Source organism: Silurus meridionalis, chromosome 20, assembly GCF_014805685.1.
Source record: "Silurus meridionalis isolate SWU-2019-XX chromosome 20, ASM1480568v1, whole genome shotgun sequence".
NCBI classification, from domain to species: domain Eukaryota; kingdom Metazoa; phylum Chordata; class Actinopteri; order Siluriformes; family Siluridae; genus Silurus; species Silurus meridionalis.
The window spans coordinates 5,950,001-5,974,963 of record NC_060903.1 but is presented as its reverse complement, the minus strand read 5'-3'; the positions used below and the strand labels follow the sequence as shown (position 1 = coordinate 5,974,963).

Below are 24,963 nucleotides of genomic sequence, written 5' to 3'. Positions count from 1 at the left end.
CAAGGAAGCCCCTTGTGATCTGCTCACAGAGTGCCTGTCCTCCTGTCCACCACCAAAAAACACCAACAGCCTGCATTGGAACTATACTGTGGAACAACAGAAGAAGGTGACAGTCCAAGAATGTTTTCCTTTACATCTTGTGAAAGACTGAATGCAGGTGCGTCGCTTACCTTATTGAAGTAGTCAAACTGGAGGAGACGGTGTGTTTTCTGGTTTACTTTGGGTCCTATTTTTGTGTAAATTACTTGGACACTAACTACCTACCTAAATAATGTTTCAGGAAAAAAAAGTACACCCCTTAAAGGCAATGGAGCCCTGCCATAGTGCAACAGTTGTCCAGAAATGATTTGAACAGCATGAGAGTTTAATGTGTTGACTTGAGCTCCCCAATCTTTTTTCAAGTCAGCATCTGCGGGATGTGCAGGATAATCATTCAAGACTCCAACTTGAAACACACAGGACTTAAAGGATCAGTATACACAGTATATTCACCTGATGCTATTTAACATTTTTTAGAAACCTCTCAGGATATTGGATGATTTTCTTTCACTTTATTTTGCTGTAGCATTTTTTTTTTTTTTTGTGTGCGTGTTGTTTTTTTCTCCCCTCCCCTGTTCTCTTGTTTCATTTGTGTGTGTGCGCGCACAGACACACATTCTCAGTTCTCCTTGATGAAATGCTTCAAGGTGGCTGAGTGACCCGGGTTGCTCCTCCTGTGGCTATATAAATAGAACAGGTGCCACTCTTCAGCATCACAGAAAGAGACCTGCAGGGATGGATGAAGCGCTCTCACGCTCGGCCTCCTGTTCTCCTTTTCTCATATTCTCTTGTCTCCTCTTATCTACTTCTCTTGACTTCTTTGCTTTGCCCATTCTTGCTCTATTTATTTCATCTTAGTAAGTTGCAGAATGCTCCCAGATCTGGTCAACATCTATTTACATTTATACACATGACTAGAAGCATGTGTTGAACAACCTTTCGAAGGTATAGTAGGGTAGATTAGTCTTCTTTCAGCCCCCAGCCCCAGGATCTATAGTGGACCTGTTAAATGTCTATAAAATGACTGACAAAAGTTGCATCCAAACACAAACGAGCAAGTCATTTTAAGGACACGATTTACTGAAGTTCCACATATTTTAGCAGTTTGCTTATTTCACATGCACATATGTTTGTGTGTATATGCATGCATGCATTATGTCTGTATTATTGGAAGATATAGTGTTTAAATATTTTTGCGGAAATATGCCCGAGTTCACTGATATGTTGATTGCAGCCTGGGAAACCCATTTTATAGTGTGTAACTCTGACAGGTTCGTACTTTCCTGAGCTGAAATGTTTCTCTTATGTGAGAACTTCAGGAGCCCAGTTCAGAAAAAAGATGAAAGAAGTCGGGGGAAACGTGCAAAGATGGTGTATGCCGCTCTATCAGGATATTTCAGGAGCTCTATGAGGATAGTAAAGGCTAATGCATTTAATGAAATGGGCTAATAAGTGTATATCACTGATGCTGTGTTGCCTGCTATGCTTTTATTCATAGAGCAACAATATTTCTTTTAGCTGCAGAACATTATAATTCATAGTATGTAGTTCATCATAAAGTGTGTAGCAACAAAGCAATTCCAACCCATCTCGTGAGGTTGGATTGTAGTTAGACAGCACTTATTGATTTGGTTGCCTTAAACTGAGGTGATGTCATAAAGGTTTTCTGTGTATTTATTTGTGCAATAAATGCATGTAAAATTTCTACATGAAATGGAGCTCTCAAAAATGTCTCCAAATTTGACTGCTGTATGAATATGTTCTTACTCATCCATTGACAGTAGCTGAAGCAGAGAGGAGCTTTTAAAAGCTGAATCTAATCAATGGGGGAGACTTTGGGTCATGGAGTGGTTCACCCAGGGCATCATTCAAGCTGAAACCGCCATTACCGCTTGGTGGTATCTACTTATTTCAAACATACAGTTCAACGTCAGTTCAACAGCAAGCAGAACATTTAGAGAGGAATACGATGGAAGGAACTCATGACTCTAAATTGCCACAGCACCCGTTAACTTATTTGCATAATTCTTTTGAAGTCTTTTAAAGAAGGTTTTGGGCTCATGATAACTTATTACATATCAATCAGTGTTTGACTCATTAATATAGTTTTATTAATAGATTGTTGTGCTGAGACTAACGTCAGTCTTTTCACATGAACTGAGTTGATTAAGCAAAGCGTCATATTCTAGTCAAAATATAGTCAAATTATATACATTATTTAGATACTTAAGTACATTTGTAGCCAAATACTGTACTTTTACTCAAGTAGGCAGCACTTTTGCTTTAAGTTATATTTCACCTACTGTATCTATACTTTTACTCAAGTACATGCTTTGTGTACTTCGTCCACCACTGCTCGTTACCCACAAAAAAGAGAAGAATAGGAACAAAAGGGAGAAGGAACTGCCTTGTATTTAACAAATGGATCAAAGTATGGCCACAAAACCCCAATTTTGATATGTAGACTTGGTGGTGCTCTAATTTGAACACAGAACCTTCTGTATCTCTATAGCTATAACCCAAAAGGTGGCTATAAGGTATTACTTGTTTGACCTTGTTAGAAAAATCACAGTCTTGCTGGTTGGAAGCTTCCATGTCTAAAAATAGTTTCTAGTGAAAACTATAGCAGTGAGACAGAAGTGACAACCCACCATGCATTACCCACTAGATGTTTCTTTGTGGGTTTCCCATTGACTGAATCACTTCTAGACTACCAAACACCTGGAACATCTTTTTACTAAACCAGTGTTAAATAGTCTTGCCACTTGAAAGGCGGTGTCCTATGTCTGGTAACCACAGCAATTTTACTCTGGTTTACCAGCAGACCTAAAATGTGAAAAGCAGGAAGGGTAAGTTTTTATTAAAAAAAAAAAAAAAAGAGAGTGAGAGACGTGGCACGGTAACCGCATGGGTAAGTTTTGCACCACAGGCTCCATTTGGTTCGGCTTGTCCGCCATGTTGTGCACTTGCACTTCTCTAACCCCTCTTTTATTATCCTTGACACATTTAATATATCACTTTTTTTTCTATAATAAAGTAGGCCATGAAGTTGCTGAGCATTAGGAGTGAGTCTAGGATGGAGGTTTGCTCTATTTGAAGGGGGTTTTTTTTGTTTAGTTTTATTTTAAACTAAGAAATGTCACAGGATTGGTTATTGATGTTTTCCAGACTCGGATCCAACAACACATCATAGTGCTTTTGTGACAATGTCTGTATCTTGTATAAACACTCGTCTACAAGGCTCTATAACCTTGTCACTGTTTTGACATGGTGCTACTCGTCATTTTATGCCAATTATACTAGATGCTTGGTGGTTGAAATCATTTATCTGTATCGTTGTGTTTAGAATAAATAACGGTAGTATAAACCTTTTAGAAAGTACACTGTTTGATCCACTGTGGCGACCCTTAACGGGAGAAGCCGAAAGAAAGTTTTACTGTTTACTCACCATCGTCTGTTGACTGCTTGGGTACAGTGCTGACACTTGAGACTTCTTCCATCAATAGAAAACATTACTTCTAGAAATTTCACATCGTGGTCTCTGTTTTTTTTTTTCTTTTGCTACTTTTCAGAATGCTGTTACAGGAAATGATTAGACACCTCTCCAACCAATCAGACAGGAGAACAGTAAGTGTTTAAAATGGCAGTAAATTTCAAGTCAGGTCAAGAGGCATTTATTGCCATTTTAGCAATTTACAGTAGAGAGTACACAGTGTAATGAAATAACATTCCTCCAGGACCAATGTGCTCCATTAAACATCATAAAATAATTATTTCACATTTTATAACCCCCTTCCCCCAAGTAATTCATCTTTTTTTCTAGTCACCCACTAAATGTATAAAACCAGTTATATAAAATCAGCAGAGGCTTTTAAAATTGGGTTCTTGTGGTTTGACCAATTTTTTTTTTTTTTTTTTTTTATGTGTTTATTTTTTGACTCCTAGTGTTCCATATTTAATGTATGACATAAATGTGGCTGTTTCGGACATCGTTTCTTTCACTCACTCTCAGCAAGCGTGTTTTATCAGTTTGAAGCTTGTTGATGCAGACAAATGGGAGCCGTGCGCCGGCACTCGACAACTCATCGCTCCTTAACACTGCATTCTTCTTAGACAGTTGCGCCATTAGCGACGCATCTGAAGCAACGCAAGGCGTCATTAATGCTTTTAGCAAAAAGGGGTCCAAAGTGGCAAATCAAATTCTTTCAAACCTGAGAGGAGATGATCGACAGTTGTAAAAGGAAACCGTCTGCAACGCGAGAAAATCAAGCCAATCCATCAATAAGCTTTTGGAAGAGACTTTAACACTGCTGCGATTGTGTGGAGCAAAGAAGCATGTGGGGAATTTCCCCACTTTGGGGAATTATGTTTGATTTGATTGTCCAATATTTTCTGTAATTGATGTCACCAAGTCCTAGTTTAAAAAGCAGGCAAACAAAGTGAAATTTGTAGGATTTTGTAGATTTGTTTTCTCATGTGGAATGCAGTGTACACTACATGAACAAACGTTTGTAGACACCTGGTCACAAGATTGGTATGTGCTTTTTGAACATTCCTTTCCACTTTTAGTCCCCATTTGCTGTTATAATAAGGGTGCAGTGTTCCAATTCATCCTAAAAGTGTTCAGTAGGATTGAGGTCAGAGCTCTATAGCAGGTCACTCCAACCTTTATGAACCATATCTTAATGGAGCTGGCTATGTGTTACAGATGCATTGCCATGCTGGAACATGTTTCAGGTCTCCTGGTTGAAGTGAATGGAAAATGCAATGCTTCCCCACCCAAACGCAGGTATAAGATTGTGCACCTTCAACTTTTGTGGTTAACTGATTGGAAGAACCACATATGGCAAGAAAAATCATACATATATTGTACATATTGTCTGCTAACCAAAGGGTTAAGTTCCTGCCCGTTGTGCACTTGTTTCGAATCCTGGACTGTGACTGTGGACTTATTTTTATAAGGTGTAGATCTTTTCATTTTGACCCCTTAAGGTTGGTTACCTGGGCAGAAAAGTTTAACTGTTCGCTACATGTCCTGTGGTGTTACCACTCTTCCTGGATTGCTGACTTGAAAATTGGGCAAGTTTCATTATCAGTAGTTTATAACTGGTGTATGCAAATCTGTGGGTTAGTTCTGATTTCATGAACGCAATCAGATTATTGTGGTAAGCCCTTGAATGCAAATGATCTGCTGATCTGCATGTTTGAGTGGCAGCTTGGTAAAAAGATACTGCACACTGGAAAGCATGACCTACCACTATACGTTTTGTGTGCGTGTCTGCCCATGTGCATGTGTGAATGTTCTGATAAGCTAGGATTCTACCTGCTTCGTATGCAGTGTTCAGTGGTAAGTGAGAGGTTTGATCCAAAACCTCTTGAACTTCTGCAGTGCTACACAAAAAAAGCCCCAGCAAAGTACTCAGTTGTTCACTTCCTGCAGTTTGGTCGATTCAGGGTTTCTTGGTTTTTCGTTGCATATTGAAGCGCACTATGGTTTGCTTGGAAACGGACCGAGACAGACCTTGGTTTATACTGGCTCAAAACTAAGTGTAGGAAAGTAGTGCTAAAACACGAAGAACAAAATCTGTATATGGTTTATCCTGACAGTGCCTCTGTCTAGTTTTATTTATTTATTTTTATTTTTTATGTATTTATGTATTTTTTTTTATATATATATATATATATATATATATATAATGTGTGTGTGTGTGTGTGTGTGTGTGTGTGTGTGTGTGTGTGTGTGTGTGTGTGTGTGTGTGTGTGTGTATATATATATATATATATATATATATATATATATATATATATATATATATATATATATATATATATAAAATATATATTAAAAATAAATATTTGCAGGTTTTAAAAAGACAAAAAACTTGTCTAGTATTGGTAAAAATGGCTGAAAAATGTTTCACTCCCTACAAACACGACAGTAGGGAAACTGAACAAATCTGTGGGCTTAGAACTTGCAAAAACTCCAAAGTCACAGGACAATGGACAAAGGACAATGCAGGGCCTGTACTAAAAAAATATTGGATTGTTTTAGAAATAAGTAGTTTCAAATGTTTTGTGGTCTCCTCCAGGTTTTTCTTTTCTTTTTTCATCGATTCAAACACCCAAAACACATCACACTCATGAAGAGCTACAGGTCTTTGCATTGGCTCAGTAGTATTTCTTACACTGGAAACCCTGTGGAATGTCCCTGTGGACAAAGCCAGTTTCATGAAATGTTTTACATGGGTTGAAGTTGAAGATCTTGAATGCCCTTTTATAGAGAAACCCTCAAACCTCTATTAAACACCTTTGGGATGAATTGAAACGCAGACTGCACCCCAGGCCTCCTCACTCCACAAGCACACTCCAAAATCTATAGAGAACGGAAGTTATTATGACCGCAAATGGGGAGTTGCATCTCTGCAAAGCACATAACTTCATGTTCGGGTGTCTACAAACTTTTGTCAGTATGGCATATTTATACAGGAAGCACATGAAACGCTAACAGTGTAGGTGCTGTGCTGTGACTCCTTAACTCAGATGCTCACTTATTACGTAATCCGTCTCATGTCTAAAAATCACCTGAGCGTGGAGAACACTGAAACACTGAAACTGAACACTGCTTCATGGTTTTGTTTAACATCGTGCACCTCCCAAAAAAAATAAATACAACAGACTAAACAATGCATATTTGAAAACAGCCGTATTCACAGATATTTGTCACGCTACAATATTTCAATCAGTGTTACAAATGTGCACATCTTTGGACTACACTAGTAATTCTCTTTCTTTTGGCCTAGGCATGAGCAGTTGCAGAATCGGCAGGTCAGGCTGGAATAAACAGACAAATGCTTAACTACCCAGTAGCAACAGGAAGTGTATCGCCAGTGTGTTTAAGTGCAGCAAGAGCATTTCCTATTAAAGACCTGCCCCCCTCCCCCTCCCAGTGCAGTAAGGTACTAAAGTGCAAACGCTTCTATTTCAGCTGTACACAAGCTAAGACTCCTGTTTGAAGGGGGGGGGGGATTGTAGGCCTGTCACCATGGCAACAGTGCCGATTTTGAGCATCATCCACCCACGTGGTGTTCAGTCTGTCTGCACATGCGCGTGTGTGTGTGTGTGCGCGTGTGTGTATTTAAAGAGGCCAGTTTGTGCATGTATGTACAACGTACGCGTGCACGCGCGCACACACACACACACACACACACACACACACACACACACAGCTCATTGCTTGAGACTCTTGCAGGACATAAGGGACAGGAGTAGCCTAGATTGGAGTGATTTTTCTGGCCCACGTCCTCTCGTCTCTCTTTATGGAGGCCACTCGTGCAGAGCAGCAGCCCGAGGCGTGCCATTATCCTACATTTCTGCAGGGGCTGCGCAAACACCTCTCTCTGTCTCTTGCTCTCTCTCTCTCTCTCTCTCTCTCTCTCTCTCTCTCTCTCTCTTGCTCTCTGTTCTCTTAAAATTAAAACGGTGTTTCATTTTCTTCCATCTTGAAATGATTACTGTTCATTTCAACACCGTTTGCTCACAAATCAAATGCTCACCGGTTCACACGAGATTGAGATTTTAAACAACAGCGACTCTTCGAACTGGGAGAAACGTATGCAGACTGGAAGTTTAGGGTGGAACCCAAGGTACATGTGAGGAAACACTACCTGCTATTTTTGTAGGGTTTTTTTCTTTTTATAAATATTTTCTGTATCACAGTTGAATTGTGATGGAAATAATGTGAAAAGATCACAGGCATTTTCACATCTGGATGTTTTTCAAGTAACAGCTATATCAGTGACTGTCAAGTGCTGCCACTGGAGACTACTTTGCCATATTGTCCTTTTTTTTGTTTTTTTTAAATCAGCATATATTGCATGTTAATACAAGTTCCTGTGTTGTTGCAAGTCATTAGAGAGGTAATAATGACTATGTTAACCTTGCAGTCACTGTCTGATCTGTAAATAATTCAACACTGCCAGACCGATCAGAACAGAGAGTTCAGCAGTGGGATGGTATAATAATTATGACTGTGTTAAGAAGCATTTTATTCCGAAAGTAAAAAACAGACGAATGTAACCACTGACTCAGCTTCACCTCAGGATTGTTCATTTCTGGCTTACTTGATTAAAATTGAGGAAGCCTGTATTTAAATGCATATAATGAACATTTAATGTGTCCTCAACATGGCCCTTCTACGTTTACTGTTAAATGGGTTTCTTAGCATATCTGTTTAACTCAGTACAGTTCACAGCATCTTTACCAAAGACAAAAATGAATCATCTCTCTGGTCCATATTTGGCAGAAAAAGAACCGTAATAGATGGCTTCTTATTTCTGGTCTATTTTTTTTTTTAAATAGAATGGGGAAATATTTAAGTGATGAATATCCTGGTCCGGTGGAGGATCAGGCTCTTTATAAAGGTTCAAACCAACAGAGGGGTCGTGTGTCCTCTTTTCACAGTAAAGGAAAGGGAGGATAAAAGTGGGTGGGTTGGGTGTGTGTGTGTTGGGGGGCAGGGGGGCGTCGAGGGAATGTGGAATGTGATGTCAGGGTTTCTGCAAACTTTTGTCCATTTAGTGACACTGTTGGTAATTATTTTGGACAAAATTGTGACTCGTATGCGTAGAAACCGGTCTCGGGATGGTTATTGGTCTGTAATGATCGGATTCAGAAGTGTTACGCGAGTCAGTGAATTAGGTCCAGAGTCACACACTATAGAAAACACATGCGCATTCATAACGCAAAATGGAGTTATCTTATTAGTGCATGATTTTCTTAAAGGAAGCCGACTCATGAAAGAGAACCATTTAATCGTACTGTAATGCAGCGGGTAGCACTGGCAGCACATCCTCACATTCACATATTCAAAATGTCCATTCATAAAGGGATACGAATGTGTGACAAATTTTGAATTTATTCAACTTGCTCAACAAAGCAAGGCGTGTTGCCGTTTTACACACTTGATTTATTCATGTGACCTATTAAAGTTTGTGTGCTTGCTTTTTTTTTCTTAAGAAATGTATACATTTTAGTTTTTTCTTTACATCACATTTGTTTGTTTTTGCGATATCAGTTCCATTATCTTATGATGCTCTGCCCTGAAAGACATCGGTCCTGTACGCCATGCCTGAAACGTATATTTTATGAGACATGATTCGTCTCATAAATCATGACTCAGTGTTGGAGAGCAGGGTAGCGTTTTATAGGATGCTTACGAGAGCAGTTTTAAACAACAGGTCCTGAGTCATCAAGTCTCCATCTTGCTCAGGGTTTACATAGAAATCAATCCCAAAAAGAGTCGATTCACTTATTTGTAAGTCACCAGTCTGTGTGGATTCAGAGGCAGTTCCACACCATGGAAATGACTCGACTTATGTGCAAAATGACATGAGCATCATAGTGTTTCAGATAGAAAGCGAGTGGGATTTAAAAATGATTGAACTACTAGAAGATTGAAATGTTGGTCAGACATATTAAGCCCCTTTTGGATTGGATTAGTTCATCAGGAGATCATCTGTAAGAATAAATAAATAAAACGCAGACTGTAAAAAGCCTAGCTTTGGAGGAACTAGGCTATGATTGATGGATCTTGTGGTCATTTCCTGAGACTGATAATGAAGGATTGACAGTTTGAATTTGAAGATTGAAAAACGAAATACACTATATAGGCAAAAGTTTGTGACACTTTGACTATAAGATACATTTTTGAACATACCATTCCATATTTAGTTCCCATTCGCACTCATTATAACCTACACTCTTGTGGGAAGATGTTCAACTAGGTTTTGTAGTGTGCTTGAGGTAGATTTTTGCTCATTCAACCATACAAGTGTTCGTAAAGTCATACTGGTCTGGTTACTGATGTAGGTGTGAGAACGCCTGGGGTGCAGTCGGCGTTCCAGTTCATGCCAAATACGTTCAATAGCTTCTCTATAGCAGTCAATGCAAGATCTTCTAGTCCAACTTGTGTATACCATAATTTTCGTGGAGCTGGCTTTGTGCAAAGTTGCATTGCTGAAACAGGTTTGGGCTTCCTAGATCAAGTGAAGTGAAAATTTAATGCTATTGCATCCAAAGACTTTGTGTACCTCCAACTTTGTGGCAACAGTTTGGGGAAAATAACATTGCTGGCAAAGTCAGGTGTCCCAATACTTTTTGTCCATATGGTGTATTTAAGGTACTGCCATCGATGCCTCAATATCCATTTGCATCTCTAAGGAGGAAACAACTCTGTATGCAAACCTGTTCTCAATACTTGTTCAATGCAGATGCTATATAAAGTGTGACAGATGCTATTTGAAGTGTTTAAGAAAGTCTACATTTTTAAACATGCTTTAAAGCTCTAGGTGCCATTATAAAGGTCCTTTAGTCAGCATGCGGGATCTTTCCTCTCTCAACGATTTTATTTTATTTTCTCCTACAAAATGTTTTCCTAGGAAGCGCATAAAATCGAGGTTTTATCACTCATAGTAAGTGTATAGTGCAGTGCTTTTTCTAAAGCATCCATTTATCATTTTGGGATTCAGGAAGTGTTTAACATCCCGGTAAGGGAGGAGTCACTAGAACATGAAATGCCGCAAGTATCAGCAAAGGTGTTTTATTTATTTATTTTATTTTATTTTATTTTAATGCCTAGTGCCTATTATACAAGCCTGTGGGGGAAGTGTTATGATCGGGGGTTGCTTCAAAGCAAAATGTGGTCAAACTAATTGTTTTTTTTTTTATGTTTGTTGTTTGTTTGTTTTTTGAAAATGCAGTGTATATTATTTATATAACTTGCATTTTAACTTAAATTTAAGTTTCAATTTAATCGTAATGATTATTAATTTCACTTTAATGCTTTAATGTTAACGTGAGTGTGACTATAATATAAAACGTTACATCTGTTTTTTCTCTCTTTGCTGTATCTAATAAAACATCAGCACTTTCCTTGCATCCTTCACAGTACATTTTCAATGGCAAATCATCGCTGAGACATTTCTAACGAAGGTCACCTTTAATTCATCCCGCCGTTCTATCAGTGCATTTATTTCCTTTTCTTTTTCACCCACTTCGTCTTGTTCATTCATAAACCGAGAGAGCGAGAAGGAAATCGAGTTCATGTTTAATGTCCTTCATAAAACAAACAAGACACAGAGAGGGAAGTGTTGCTATGGCAACCAAACAGTTGCCATATCAAACATGTGAACGCTAGTGTTTTCAGGCGATTTCTTTTTTTTTTTCCTTCTTTTTTTTTTTTTCTCCCTCGTGCTCAGCAAATATTTTGTTTTATTTTTCTTTCACTTCATATTTGAGGCCTGTAGTTTCCAGTCAGGTGGAAGATTTCCTGCACAGACATTGAGATTCCTGATGTTCTTTCGTTTAGTTTTTTTTTAACGTTTCTCTTACTGGATTTAACGTCAAATGCGTAGGAAGTATTGCATTTTAAAAGTTTTTATCATTCGTTGGCTGAGGGTCCAAAAGTGTTCGTGCTTCGAGAGTGGGAGGCACGGCATCTCTTCTGCTGTCAGTTACAGCAACTTTAGTCAGTAGTGAGGATCTGTGAGGTGAAGTCATCTATGAGGAAGAAGCGCTCTATGATGCAGCATGAAATGGTGCAGTTGCCTGGCCTCATGTATTGTTTGCATGCTTCCTAGTTGTTTGCTGTTGTGTCATAGGTGAGGAATGGACCAAAATTTAATTGGGAATGAACAGGTGAACATTTAAAAAAATAAATAAATGTCATAAGCAAGTTTGGACAGAATTGCATTCAATTGGATAAAAAAAAAAATTCAAACCATGCCATATCAATGTATTGCATTATAGGAAATGTAGATTAGGATTTGCAATATGGTATAATTTTTCCTGTTTATTGGAATTTCAGTGTCAAAAAAATAGCAAATCATACTTACTAATTTGAAATGGTTTACGGTTTTATTCCGTATTTTTCCTCATCCCAACTAAACAAAAGGGTTTTTTTGTTGTTTGTTTTTTGTTTTGTATTTTTCCAGATATGAGTGTGACTTACGTCAAGCTCAGCACACACACAGCGTTTATTTAAACACATGGTCAAGTACTGTTAGTGTCTATATATTTGTGATCAGTAACAGCAGCTGCTGGTCGATTTATCAATTAGCTAGTTATTGCATGCCATATTAGCACTTGGGATCAAAAAATATAAGTCGTCGAACTCTAAGCTATTAGGCCCCTGAGATACAATTCAAATTCTGCACATTTTCAGTATATTCCCCAAAAGCCTGGAATACTCGAGCTGTTTTTATAAGACTGTCCCACTCAGTGAATGGTAATAATTTCTGTGTTAAACAGTTTGCTTGGTAAAGCATGTTGTGTGTGCATCTGGAAATGTATTCTGTAAATATATTTATATTAAAAGATTTAGCTGCAATGCAGTGTCTTTTATACAATCTATGAATTAGCATTTTTTTTTCCTTCAGTAACTAGACAGTCGTCTTAGTCTCTTAGAATGTTGCAAATTTGGGTATCGACCTTGCCAATAGCAAACAGCTTTCCAGCTCTCTTCACTTTCGTCCTATTGTTACTGAAGACCATAAACTCCAAAGCAAATATGCAACTTTGTCACACCCAGTGTAACAATGGATAACTTTTGTGGCACAATGGTTTAAATAGAACAGGCACATTTTAATACGGGATGTAATATGCCATAATTGTATGTATTATATAACGACACCTTTTTGCATCATTTGTATATAGACTATATAGAAGTATTGGGATACCTGACCTTGTCCAGTCATGTTGATTCCCAAACCACAAAATAAGAAGACCCACACCTGTTCCAAAATGTGCACAAAGTGAGCTCTATAAAGATATGGTTTACATGCGTTGGAGTGGAAGATCTTGAGTGGCCTGCCAAAGAGATCTGACCTCAACTCTATTGAACACCTTTGGGATGAATCGTAACGCTCACTGAACTACAGGTATAACTTTTAATAATTCCCTGAATGAGCACAAATCTCCACAAGCACACAACAGAACATCATCCCAGAAGACCGGAGCCTGTTCTAACAGCAAATGGGAACTAAATGTGGAACGGGATGTTAAAAAATCACATACAAAACTGATGTCTACAAACCTTTGTCTATAAAGTGTATATTAGACTATTTGTTGCGTTATGTTGGTCACTCTGCACCTCGTAGCATAAAGCGCTAATGCTAATGTAATCAAACAAATGCCTGATGCATTGAATGCTTTATTTAATCCTTAGTAGCTGCCTGGTCAGGGATTTCAATTGTATAAATTAGGCTTTCAAGTTGTGTATATTTTATGAGTAATGAGGGAAAAAATTCTGGCTGCTTTTTGGATGCGTTTCCTGTGCGATTTTGTACCTTGTGCCACCTGATCAGTCCATATACAGATTAATCTCATCTTTCCTTTACTTGTTTTACAAGCCACTGTTGTTTGTTTGAGCCGTCTGTTCGAAAATGTTTCTTATGCACCGAAATTTTCAGTTTATGTTGTCAGATAAAATAAGAAGGGAAGTGCGAGGTAAGGAAGTACCTGTGTAAGTGCACTTGGTTTACATGGGTGTGTTTTGTGCGTTTTGTTAATGAAAGCTGTTCTCTGCAAAAACAGTCTGAAGGGACATGGAGCTCAGTCACGGTCTAAAATCGCTGTACCGCCAAACCCCTAGTCCCACGTCTATGTGAAGCTCAGAGCAATTATGAACTCGAGTGATGCGCTAGAGGACGAGGAATAGTCAGAGCCAGAATTCACAATTCAGAATACACAAGGTGGTAACATGGGTGTGTGAATCTTCACGACCATCTGTGAAAAAGGTTTTTCTTTACTGTGCGTACCAAAACATTTGATATTTGCGTATGTTTAAAAACCAAATACGAACACAGATCTGGTTTCTTAGACCGTGGTGTAACCTTACAATTTTAGTACATACAGCTCAAGACCAGGTCTGTGTTTCACTCTTCATGATGTCATCGGTATTTGCTTACAAACCTGAACTACGATTTAGCAGCAGATTACCAGTGTTAAATATTTGTTTTTCTTTGTATCAGTATCACATGATGTGCACTGCAGCGACAACCTCTTATTCTGAACGCTTTTGTCTTCTCGCAAACCGTTCTCAGGTATCATGTCAGATTTGAGTACGGGGTTAGGCGGGCGGTTTGTGCAAGACCAGTATTATGTAATCCGGGAAAAATGTGTGTGTGAGAAGCGAGAGAGAGGGCGATTAAGTGCAGGTAATATAGGAGAACGACAGAGTGATGGCAGGATGTGTGTTTTGATGTACAGTAAGATAAAATGCGGTTTCTGTGGTTGTGGTTTGCCTCATGCGGATGTGGCAAATCTAAAGGTTGAGTTTATTGGTCTCTCTCACTTTCTCTCGCTCGCTCGCTCAAACCCGTATTGTGTGGGCGACTGAAGGCCTGTGTGAAGTGCGAGAGAGATCAGAACTCATCAGTCTCTGCGTTGAACAGATTTTCTCCTGGCTGCTGTGTAATGTGTAAATCCAATCCATTGTAATCTGCTATTTAACAGTAATTTTCTGTATTAAGATTTATTACTAATTATTTCCACATGTCAAACTTTAATACTTGTAATCATGCATGGTATAATTTATTTATATATACATTATCCACGCCTGACCGTTAGGTTTGTGTGTGCTTTTTCAACATCCCATTCCACATTTAATCCCCATTTGCTGTTAAAATAACTTGTGGTGATGTACTGGATTTGTAGTGTAAGATTTTTGTGATCACTTGAGATTTTGTATGATTTAATTCAGTCACAAGGGTTTTAGTAAAGTGAGGTACTGATGTAGAGTGTGAGAGACTGGGGTGCAGTCAGCGTTCCAATACGTGGTGTTCTGTAGGGATGAGGTCAGAGCTCGATTGCAGGCCACTCAAGATCTACTCCAACACATGTAAACCAGATATTAATAGTGCTGGTGCTGGCTTTGTGCACAGGGGCATGTCATGTCGACGGTTTGGGTCTCTTCGTTCAAGTGAACGGAAAATTGAATGCTTCCGCATCCAAATACATCATATACAATTGTGTGCCTTTGCTGTAACACTTTGTGAAAGAACAACACGTGACTGGAAAAGTCATGTGTCCCAATACTTTTGTTCATATAGTGTATCAGTTTGCCTACCGCCTCAAAAACTATTTTGTGCTAATTATCGGTATCGAGGGAAAAAAATAACCCTTGCTCATGGTCACATGACTTTTTTAAAATATATTTTCTATGTAATGACTAGACCAAACCACATCGCGCCACTCAGTGTGTAGTCATTCAGGGTTTTTTTGTCTGTTAAGAGGTGCTCGAGTTTATCTTAAGGACCTCTACACACTGCCATCAACTCTTCTGTTCACACACGCATTCACTGACAGCAGAACCCGTGTATGCTTCTTTCCCTTCATGAATATTCTAGTGCATCTAGTTTGATTTAAATATCGAAACGAGCGACTCATTTTCATTTAAGAAATCAAAGGAGAACATCAACATGCCAGAGCAAAATACACACCCCTTTAAGCTAAAGTAACGTGCTTTTTCTTTTTGTCCATGAGGGGAAAATTATGGCATCAAGAAAGACTCACTTCACTTCTGTCTTTATTAAGAAACAAGGATGTTAAAAGGACGCAATTGCAGAAGGTTTGCAGCCGAGGCCTGTTCATGCCTTACGTGTTCAACAGTCATGATAATAAGGTAATTTGACTTTCTACGAATCACCACAAATAAATTATAATCAGTAATACGAGCGCTTTGTGTCTTCAGCACTGGTTCTGTCTCTCTGGGAAAGCGGTCGTACTTTTTTTTTGATGACTTTTACCAGGAAAACGATCGCATGCTGGTTTAAGAGGGACACTAATGGAGTCAGGTTGACTTCCTTCCAAGCACGGGTCAAGCTGCTTCGAAGGATGTTAAACGCTTCCTTTGGCATTCTCGAAATAGCCTATCTGAACAGAAAAAAAAGGAAATGGGGAAACATCAGTGCATGTATGGCTTTTGAGTGTCAGCTTTCTGCTCGTCATATCAGAACGTGCGAGATGTTTAACGATTTGGAAATAATGATCCTCCTGTGATGAAACTGTTGCTGGGATGTCCATGTGTGAATTTCGTTGTAAAATTGGACAGCAAAAGCTTCGTACAGAAATATATGGATCAGGATATTCAGAATTCCGAATTGTGTTTCTATGAGCAAGCCAGTGGCAATGATAAACTTCCCGAGACTAGACGAGGAAGAAACACTGAGAGGAACCGGGTTCAGAAGGAAACCCATTCCCAAAGCTTTAAGGTTCAACTTGATGTGACTTCTGGGATGTTTTTAGCTCACCACAGTTTTTGGAGTTGCTGTGGTTTTCTTGTTGGATCAAACCAGTCTGGATAATCTGTTCCTGAAATACATGCTTCTGTTGTACAAGGCATCTCAATGTGTTTGTTCTTTCTTTTTTATTATTATTAAAACCATACATAAAGCTATTTATATTTATTTTGTTGTTGTTAATATAGTTTTCTTGTTTTCCTTATATGCTTTATAGCCGTTTGTTTATTTAGCTATTGTTTACTTAGGTATTTATTTGTATTTGGTTTTGTAAAGTCTGCTCAACTTGCTAATATAGTCTAGTATTATCAATAACATTGAGCTAAGCATTTCTGAAATGTATTTGATTAATGCAGAGACCGTTTGGGCGAAAATCTGGTACCTTTCTTCATGCTTGCTCGAACGAATCGCGTCTTTCATTAGTGGATCGATACCATGTGCTTGAATTAACCCATCTACTTGTTTTTTTCCCTCCAGTAAGTCTCTCTTCAACTATACAAGCAACGTGAAATGGATGACGTACAAGTGCGACATTGAGCGAACCTGCAGTATAACACGATGCACATCACAGGAACTGACCTTTTCACCCTGACCTTTGTCCTCTCCTCCTTTGATGCAGGTACGGGAGAGAGTGGCAAGAGCACATTCATCAAACAGATGCGCATCATCCATGGCACCGGCTACACGGACGAGGACAAGCGTGGCTTCACCAAGCTGGTCTACCAGAACATCTTCACGTCTATGCAGGCCATGATCCGTGCCACCGAAACTCTCAAAATCGGCTACAAGTACGAGCAGAACAAGGTGATAGACAGATTCTAATCTCGTCTTTATATAAAGAGCACCATGCTAAAACATTTATACAGTATCTCACAAAAGTGAGTACACCCCTCAAATTCCAGCAACCATTTTAGTATGTTTTCTCAAGGGACAATACTGCAGAAATATTTGAGTAGTCAATGTGCAGCTTGTGTAGCAGTACAGATTTACTGTCCTCTTAAAGTTTTTCAACATCCAGCCATTATTGTCCAAATGACTGGCCTTCAAAGTAAGTACACCCTAAGTGAACATGTTAAAACTGTGTGCAAAGTGTCAATATTTTGTGTGAGCACCATTGTTATCTAGCGCTGCCTTAATCCTCCTCGGCATGTGATTCACCAGAGCCGAACAGGTTGTTGCTGGGTTCCTCTTCCACGCCTCTGTAATTACATCATTGAGCTGCTAAATTCTACACATGGCACTTCTGCACCTTGCGCAAGAGGATCCCCGACAGGTGATCAATTGGCTTCAGGTCTGGAGACATACTTGGTCATTCCATCACCTTTACCTTCAGCTTCCTGAAAGCAGTTGTCATCTTGGCAGTGTGTTTGGAGTCTCTGAAGGGAGGGCATCATGTTCTGCTTCAAAATGTCACAGTTCATGTTGGAATCCACGTTTTCCCCCAATGAACCGCAGCTTTGCGGTACCAGCAGCACTCGTGCAGCCCCAGAATATGATACTACCACCACCACCACCATGCTTGACTGAAGGCAAGACACAATTTTCTTGGTACTTCCCACCACAGCGTCGCCACTCATGCTGGACACCACATGAGCCAAACAAGTTTGTTTTAGTCTCATCAGACCACAGGACAGGGTTCCAGTAATTCACGCTCTTGAAAAGGTTCTCTTCAGCAAACTGTTTGCAGGCTTTCTTGTGAGCCAGCTTCAGAAGGTGCTTTCTTCTTGGATGACGCCCATGCGAACCGACTTGTTGTAGGCACCTGACGCACAGCACAATACTCAACTTCTTTGATCGCCCCTCGCGAGACAGATACAGTAGTAGTCTATCCGAGAAACAAATAGAAAATTTAAGGCAGGTCAGGTTTTTCCATTGGCAAGCACCAGACTCCAATTACCAGCTCTGAGTTATGAGAGAGACATATTAGGACTAGTTAAAGCTTGGTGGTGTCAGGATCCATGTAGAACAGCTAAAGGATTAAAGTGCTGCTCCATCACTTTGTTGAATTGGGAGGAATGAATAGCTTTAAATCTCGCATGCTCTGCAACTTTATTGCAGGAAACTTCACTGAACTGTAAGTAGATTATCATGTTGATAAAGTGTAATTATAAATTGATGAAGATTAATACAGATTATTATTAATAATCAGTCTGTTTTTCCTCACATTATTTCAATATTAAATGTACCACTTAACTGCTTATTATCTAGTATATCTAGTATTAGCAACACATATATTTAACCTTCTAACAAGTTCTTTTTGGTTTCATTTTATTTAAAAAAAAAATTATTAAAACATTTTTAGCAACATTTCGTTTTCTTTTGGCCTTAGCTCTCTGTGTGTGTGTGTGTGTGTGTGTGTGTGTGTGTGTGTGTGTGTGTGTGTGTGTGTGTGTGTGTGTGTGTGTGTGTGTGTGTGTGTGTGTGTGTGCTGACACTCTGCTGCTTCATGCAGCCGAATAGCAAAAAAGTAAAGCCTGCAATTATTATCCCTCTTGTACATGCAGTACGAGTGAAGAACCGACTGTGTGACATTTTTCTTTTCCAAGATGAAATGCAACGAGCCCAGTGTTATGTCATTTGTTAACAGAAAAAAAAATGTAATAAAAAATCAGAGCTGACATTAGCAAGGTTCTTGTAGATGTACTCAGTGGTTTTTAAATAATAAGTGAGCGATATAACGTGCAGGGGTGACGGGTAGGAGTTGTACCATATTCTCAAGCGATTTTCCAAAAAGCAAAAAATAAATAAATTGCATCAAAAGCATTGCTGCTTGAATTTAACATTGTAGTTGTACGCAGCACAGCTGAATCTCGAATCAAACAGATGAGATGCTTTGCAGTCCTCATTTTAAAGGCAACCAAAAAAAACAAGCAGGTTTGTGCTTATGGAAGCCATAAGCTAACATTAAATCAGTTCGTCAATTTTCATTAAAGGAAGAATTGCAGAGGGGGGGTTTATTTCCTCTCTTTTTTAGCAGCTTCTGATTTTTGATTCTCATTGTAGAGTCACAGGGTATGACAATAAAAAATACAAGAAAAGAAAAACCTTAAAATTCTCACAGGAGAGCACAAAGTTCACCGTTAACCAGGTTTAGATAATCAAATCTGTGCTGCAATGTTTATCCTTGTCCTAGTTTTCTGTCTTCTGATGAGCTAGCAGAGTTGTTTGATAGGGTTTGGAATGACTTCAGCCCAGCATCTGGATTACCTCTAATTTCAAACCCACTGAAGAAATGAATGAGGAGCAAATGAATCTAATGACAAATGCTTCAGTCTGCGCAGTTCTTAACATATAATTAACATCATAATAGTTACTACTGACTGTTTTCTTACAACATCTAATTCTGAGGTGTTTTATTAATTTTATGGTGGAAAAAATCTCTTGCAGCAGTTTTTTTTAAAATAGTTTTTATATTAGATTTTTATTTAAGTTAATAGTTTATACTTGTTTGATTTATTTATTTGTATTTTTTTTATACTAAAGAAATTGCAGTTTGTTTCACGAATATATAAAAACCTCAAAACATTTTATAATCTGAAAATGGCAAGTTGCAGCTTTGGTGTTTTTGTTGTAAATCTTTATTTTTGGACACATCAGGAAAGGGAGAGAAAGAGAGCAAAATTATCTCTCATAAATTATAAAGTTCTTGCACACTAAACTCTACACTAAGGATTGGTTACACTCCATAAAACTCACTGTTCTTTTACTATTTGCTGATCACATCCTTATTATCAGCACTAGTCCATTTTCTGTCTGCTGCATTTGCAGCTTTGTTAATTTCCTGTATTGGGATTGTAATTTGACTGCAGGCCAACGCCATGCTGGTGAAGGAAGTGGACATCGAGAAGGTCTCGTCATTTGAGCAGCCCTACGTCACCGCCATTAAGATACTGTGGTCAGATCCAGGCATCCAGGAGGCTTATGACCGCCGCAGAGAGTACCAGCTCTCCGATTCCACTAAATAGTGAGTGTATACACACACACATTTCATTGCACACATGAAATCGAACCCATTTTCAAGGTACTCTCACTGTTATTGCGTACGTGTGGGGGCGGGGGTGTGTGGGAGAGCGGCAGCATTAAAGCTATATTGGGTCGTCTGTGATAATTAAATCTGTGTATATGAGTGAAAGAGAGGCTGAAGGATAATATAACCGAACTGATGGCTCTTGAGTGGGTTCTAAACTCTCTGAACTCTAATCTTATGTAAAGGATTGGTGAAAAGCCTTTGCTAATTATTGGAGCACTCAAGCGAACAAGACACTCGAAAAATAGCCTGGGGGTACGGCGTGTAAACACATGTAGCATCGATTTGGCAAACCAGGATGTTAACAAGTTCAATGAATTCACGAGCTTGCACCACATGCAGTGCTCTGCCAGTGTCCTGGGTCATAAACTTTCAACTTCTCGTCTCATGAAGCTGTGCAGGACAGCGAGTCGGGAATTAGAGTGGAATACGAAAAGCACCAAAACAGCGCCACCTGCTTGAGTAAGTATGCGTTACATGCAGTATTCAGGGATGCAAGAGATCCTTAGAATAAATTGTGAATTGTAATATGCACTTATGGTATAAATGGGCCATGAGGGTACCACCCCAGAGAGAAGGTACGTTTTAGATTAGAACCCTTTGTTCAACAAGTGTAGAAATTCCTGATTTAAAAAAAGCAAGTTATGTAAAAAGAATCATGTAAAAAAAAAAAAAAAGACCAATAGATGCCAATCAAGGCATCTACTGTACTATAAAAAAAAAAAAAAAAAAAGATAGAAACAGATTCAGCGATCAGCTCATGCATGTCTTTGGGCAAACCCCAATCTAGGTACATACAAAGCAAGTGGCATAACTAACAATGTTAAAAATGAGGTTTTCTCAATTATACCTGTGCAGATAAGGTATGACGATAACCCAACTAATCCAAACAGTGGGCTTGTTTTCTTTGATTCTCAACTTGCCACCTCAGCTCCTATCTGTAATAATTTGCAAGATGCAAAAAAAAAAAAAAAAACTTTGAATGAAGTAACTGCATCTCTGAAGATGTGCTCCATGGATCAGTCTTGTTTTTCCAGCATATCCCACAGATGCTTGATCGAATTGAAACCTGGGGACTTTTTGGAGGCCAATTCAACACCTTGAAGTCTTTGTCATGTTCCTCAAATCATTTCATAACAATGCACCGTGTGAAGGGGCATTATCCTGCAGAGTCAGGGCATTGCCATTAGGGAATGTTGTTACCATGAACAGGTGTACTCTGTGTTCCCTTAATTGGGATGCTTTATGCTCTTATATTCATTGTAAGCATTTTGGTGGTGGTCACCATGGACCCTCTATCTAGACTAGATTGGACCGGATGGGCTAGCCTTTGCTCTCCATGCATATCAGTAAGTCTTGACCCTTACACCCATCCATGAGTTTTCCTTCCTTGGATCTCTGGTATATAATATCCTACCTATAATAACAGGAACGTCCCACAAGATCTGTGAATTTAGAGATGCTCTGATCCAGTCGTCTAGCCATAACATTTTGTCTCTTGTCAAAGTCACTCAGATTTATTTTGCTTGCTCCTTTGTCTCGCTTCCAACACACTACTTTTGAGAACTGACTGTTCACTTGCTGTCTGATGTGTCCAACTTCTTGATAGCTGCTCTTTTAACAAGACAAGACACAAGACAAAAATAAATAAATAAAAAAGCTTACTTAATAGACCACACTCAAAAGAGAGAAACAATTTTACTTACAATTCTGAACGTAGGGTTAGTCTCATCCTTAAATGCTCCATAGTTCACAAGTATGTAGGTTTTAATCTTCAGAATCATAAAGGTCTTGGACAGATTTCTAAAGAACGTTCATGCTGTTGTACTATTAAAGATTATCAGTGTCGTTCAAGTAGTTGTTTGTAAACAGGTTAAAGGGAAGAGTCAGTGGTTGATCAACAGCCATGGTTTTTTTTTTCCTCCTCTGAAAGTGTGTAGCAGGTTAAAATATGTAAACACGAGTAGTTGGTATCCAGCTGCATGCTCACTATTCACTCTAACTGATGATTTTATCAGAAAAACAAGACAGCTGCCATGCTTATGTTTATTCATGAAATGCATCAGATCAGTCTGCCTTGAGTGATTGCTCTGATTAAAGTCATCAACTGGGAAGAAATGATCTTTAATTTAAAAATATAGGCAAAAGAATTGGGACACTTTTAGTCGTATGTGCTTCTTCCCCAAAAGGAGTTATGATAAGGTCAAGGTCTCAATCTCAAGGTTAGGTGTCCACAAACGTTGTCCATATAGTGCATTTGTATTAATTCATATTCAAAAGACCACGTTAATGAAAATGAAATAAAAGTAAAACATAGATTTGGTGCATGATCACTTGGATACATCTTTTCAACATCAAATCCATCATAACTTGGTCAGATAACCACAGATGTGGGCTCAGGATCATCAGGATAAACATGTTGAACAAGGTAAGGAATGGCGTTAAGATACAAATGCACATACTGATATAAAAACACATTGTGGTTATGCTAAAAGACACACCAATTTCAATACAATAATTAACAAACCTGCAGTGCGCGTGTGCCAGGGGACTTATTTTCGGTTCACAAACGGTTCACTGTCCTACGTCTTAATTAGTTAATAATGATTGAATGTTTAGGGGTGGACACAACAGTAGGTTACTTGTTTAATTTTTTTTCATTATTATTATTCTTTATAGCTACAGATCCAACAACCGATGTGATGTAAAAAATTATAACATACTTCCTGTCAGAAGTGTAAAATAATTTCAACGCATAAAGCAGTGGTGCATTTGACGATACCGGTTGCAAATGCAGTTTATTAGGTAATAATTAGATGTTTGATACCACTGCACCTGCTACAATTTTCTGACAACAATCTGCTACAATAAAATAAGATTTTATTTATTTATTTATTTATTTATTTATTTATTTACAAATAATAAACAATGCCTGATTGTTGCTTCAATCCATTTGTCATATAATTTCATCATTACATTCCTACTTGTAACTTATGTTGTTCTACTTTTCCTATATCAATATGATCTTGATATGTACTGTCTTTCCGATCCAGACTCTGTGGATCTTCAGCCCCAAGCGTTACTGAACTCCCAGCTCATGAAGTATTCCTGATATCTGTTTCTCGCCTTTTCCCTCTAGCTACCTGTCCGATCTAGACCGCATCGCTGAACCGTCCTATCTGCCCACCCAGCAGGATGTGCTGAGAGTCCGAATCCCAACCACGGGCATCATCGAGTACCCTTTCGACTTGCAGAGCATCATTTTCAGGTAGACGACACGCTCTTTACATATTTATTTTTATTCTATATCGCTCTTGGCTTAGTGGGTGTCTGTGTGATTTAGTGACCTAAAAAGATCAAACTCAAACCCCAACATCAATCACCAGCCCTCCCCGCTGCACATCTATTGATTTTCCTTTTACAACGAGCTGCGAGAACCTGCAAACCTTTTTCTCTTGGCTGGCAAGAGAAATATGGCTCCCTGGGATTCACTTTGGTTTTTTTTTGTTTTTTTGAAGGCTAGAACAGATGGATGTGATATTTCTGTTTGGAGGTCAGCATAAAACGAAAGTGAAGAGTTGATCCACTGAAAATGTAAAACAGGAATTCTGCAGACCTGTATAGTGCTTCCAATGAGAGCAATCAAATCTTTTCGCTTGAAAAGTTTGGCTTGTCTTGTAGGTCATCCGTTCATAAAACCACCATCTCTTCCTCCTTCTCACTCCTCCTCTTCATGTCCGTTATGAAGTTTAGCAGCTCGTCCTACATTAGTGTGTGTGTATGTGTATGCGCCTGTGTGTGTGTTTGGAAGTAGGTCAGCAAGCCCCTGGCTGAAGGAAATGAGGACAGCCGATGTGAAGGAGCTTTATTTTAGGCAGGCGCTCCTAGAGGGCCTCATTTATCAAAGGCCCCTCTGTGGGCTTCTGGCTCAAAGCTGGAGCGGCGGAGCTGTGCAAGAGGCTCTGTTCGCCTGGGAACCTGAGATGAAACCCTCAGCACTCTCAGCCATCTCACCTGTTTATCTCTCTATCTGTTTACATAGTTTAGGTGAGCGCTTTTGAAACTCCTCAGTGAACGTGAGAAGCGTCACTAAATAAACAGTGATTAAACCCGTCATGTAGGTTAAAGGACACTCGAGTATACACACAAAATGCAGTATAATTCAGGTTTAAGCATATTAATCTTTACCTTTTTCTTTTTTATCTCTTATGAGTAAAAAAAAATAACCTGCAGTCTCCGCTCTAGTTCATCCCAAAGTTGTTCTATCGGGTTGAGGTCAGGACTCTGCAAGCCATTCAAGTTCTTCCACACCAAACTCGCTCATCCATGTCTTTTTATGAACCTCTTCTTGTGCGCAGTCATGTAGGTGCGCAGTCATGTAGGAACAGAAATGGCCTGTCCCCAAACGGTTCCATGGGAGCATGATGTTGTCCAAAATGTCTTGGCATGCTGAAGCATTGAGTTGGGCTGAGCCCAACTTCTAAAAAACACCACACAACAACATCTCCCTTCCACCAAATGTTACACTTGGCACAATGCGGTCAGATAAGTACCAGGCAAACGCCAAACTGGACACCACTTTACACCACTGCATCCGATGCT

At 39.0% G+C, this 24,963-nt stretch overlaps 1 protein-coding gene across 1 annotated transcript in view; it reads left to right on the top strand.

Moving 5' to 3' along the window:
• The window catches only part of gna11b (guanine nucleotide binding protein (G protein), alpha 11b (Gq class)), a 40,661-nt gene that overhangs the window by 6,804 nt on the left and 8,894 nt on the right, over nucleotides 1–24,963 (top strand). Inside the window, exons 2-4 of the mRNA XM_046876524.1 lie at nucleotides 16,954–17,138; nucleotides 20,144–20,298; nucleotides 23,501–23,629. Of these exons, the coding sequence (XP_046732480.1) occupies nucleotides 16,954–17,138; nucleotides 20,144–20,298; nucleotides 23,501–23,629 (469 nt within the window). The remainder of the gene's footprint in view (nucleotides 1–16,953; nucleotides 17,139–20,143; nucleotides 20,299–23,500; nucleotides 23,630–24,963) is intronic.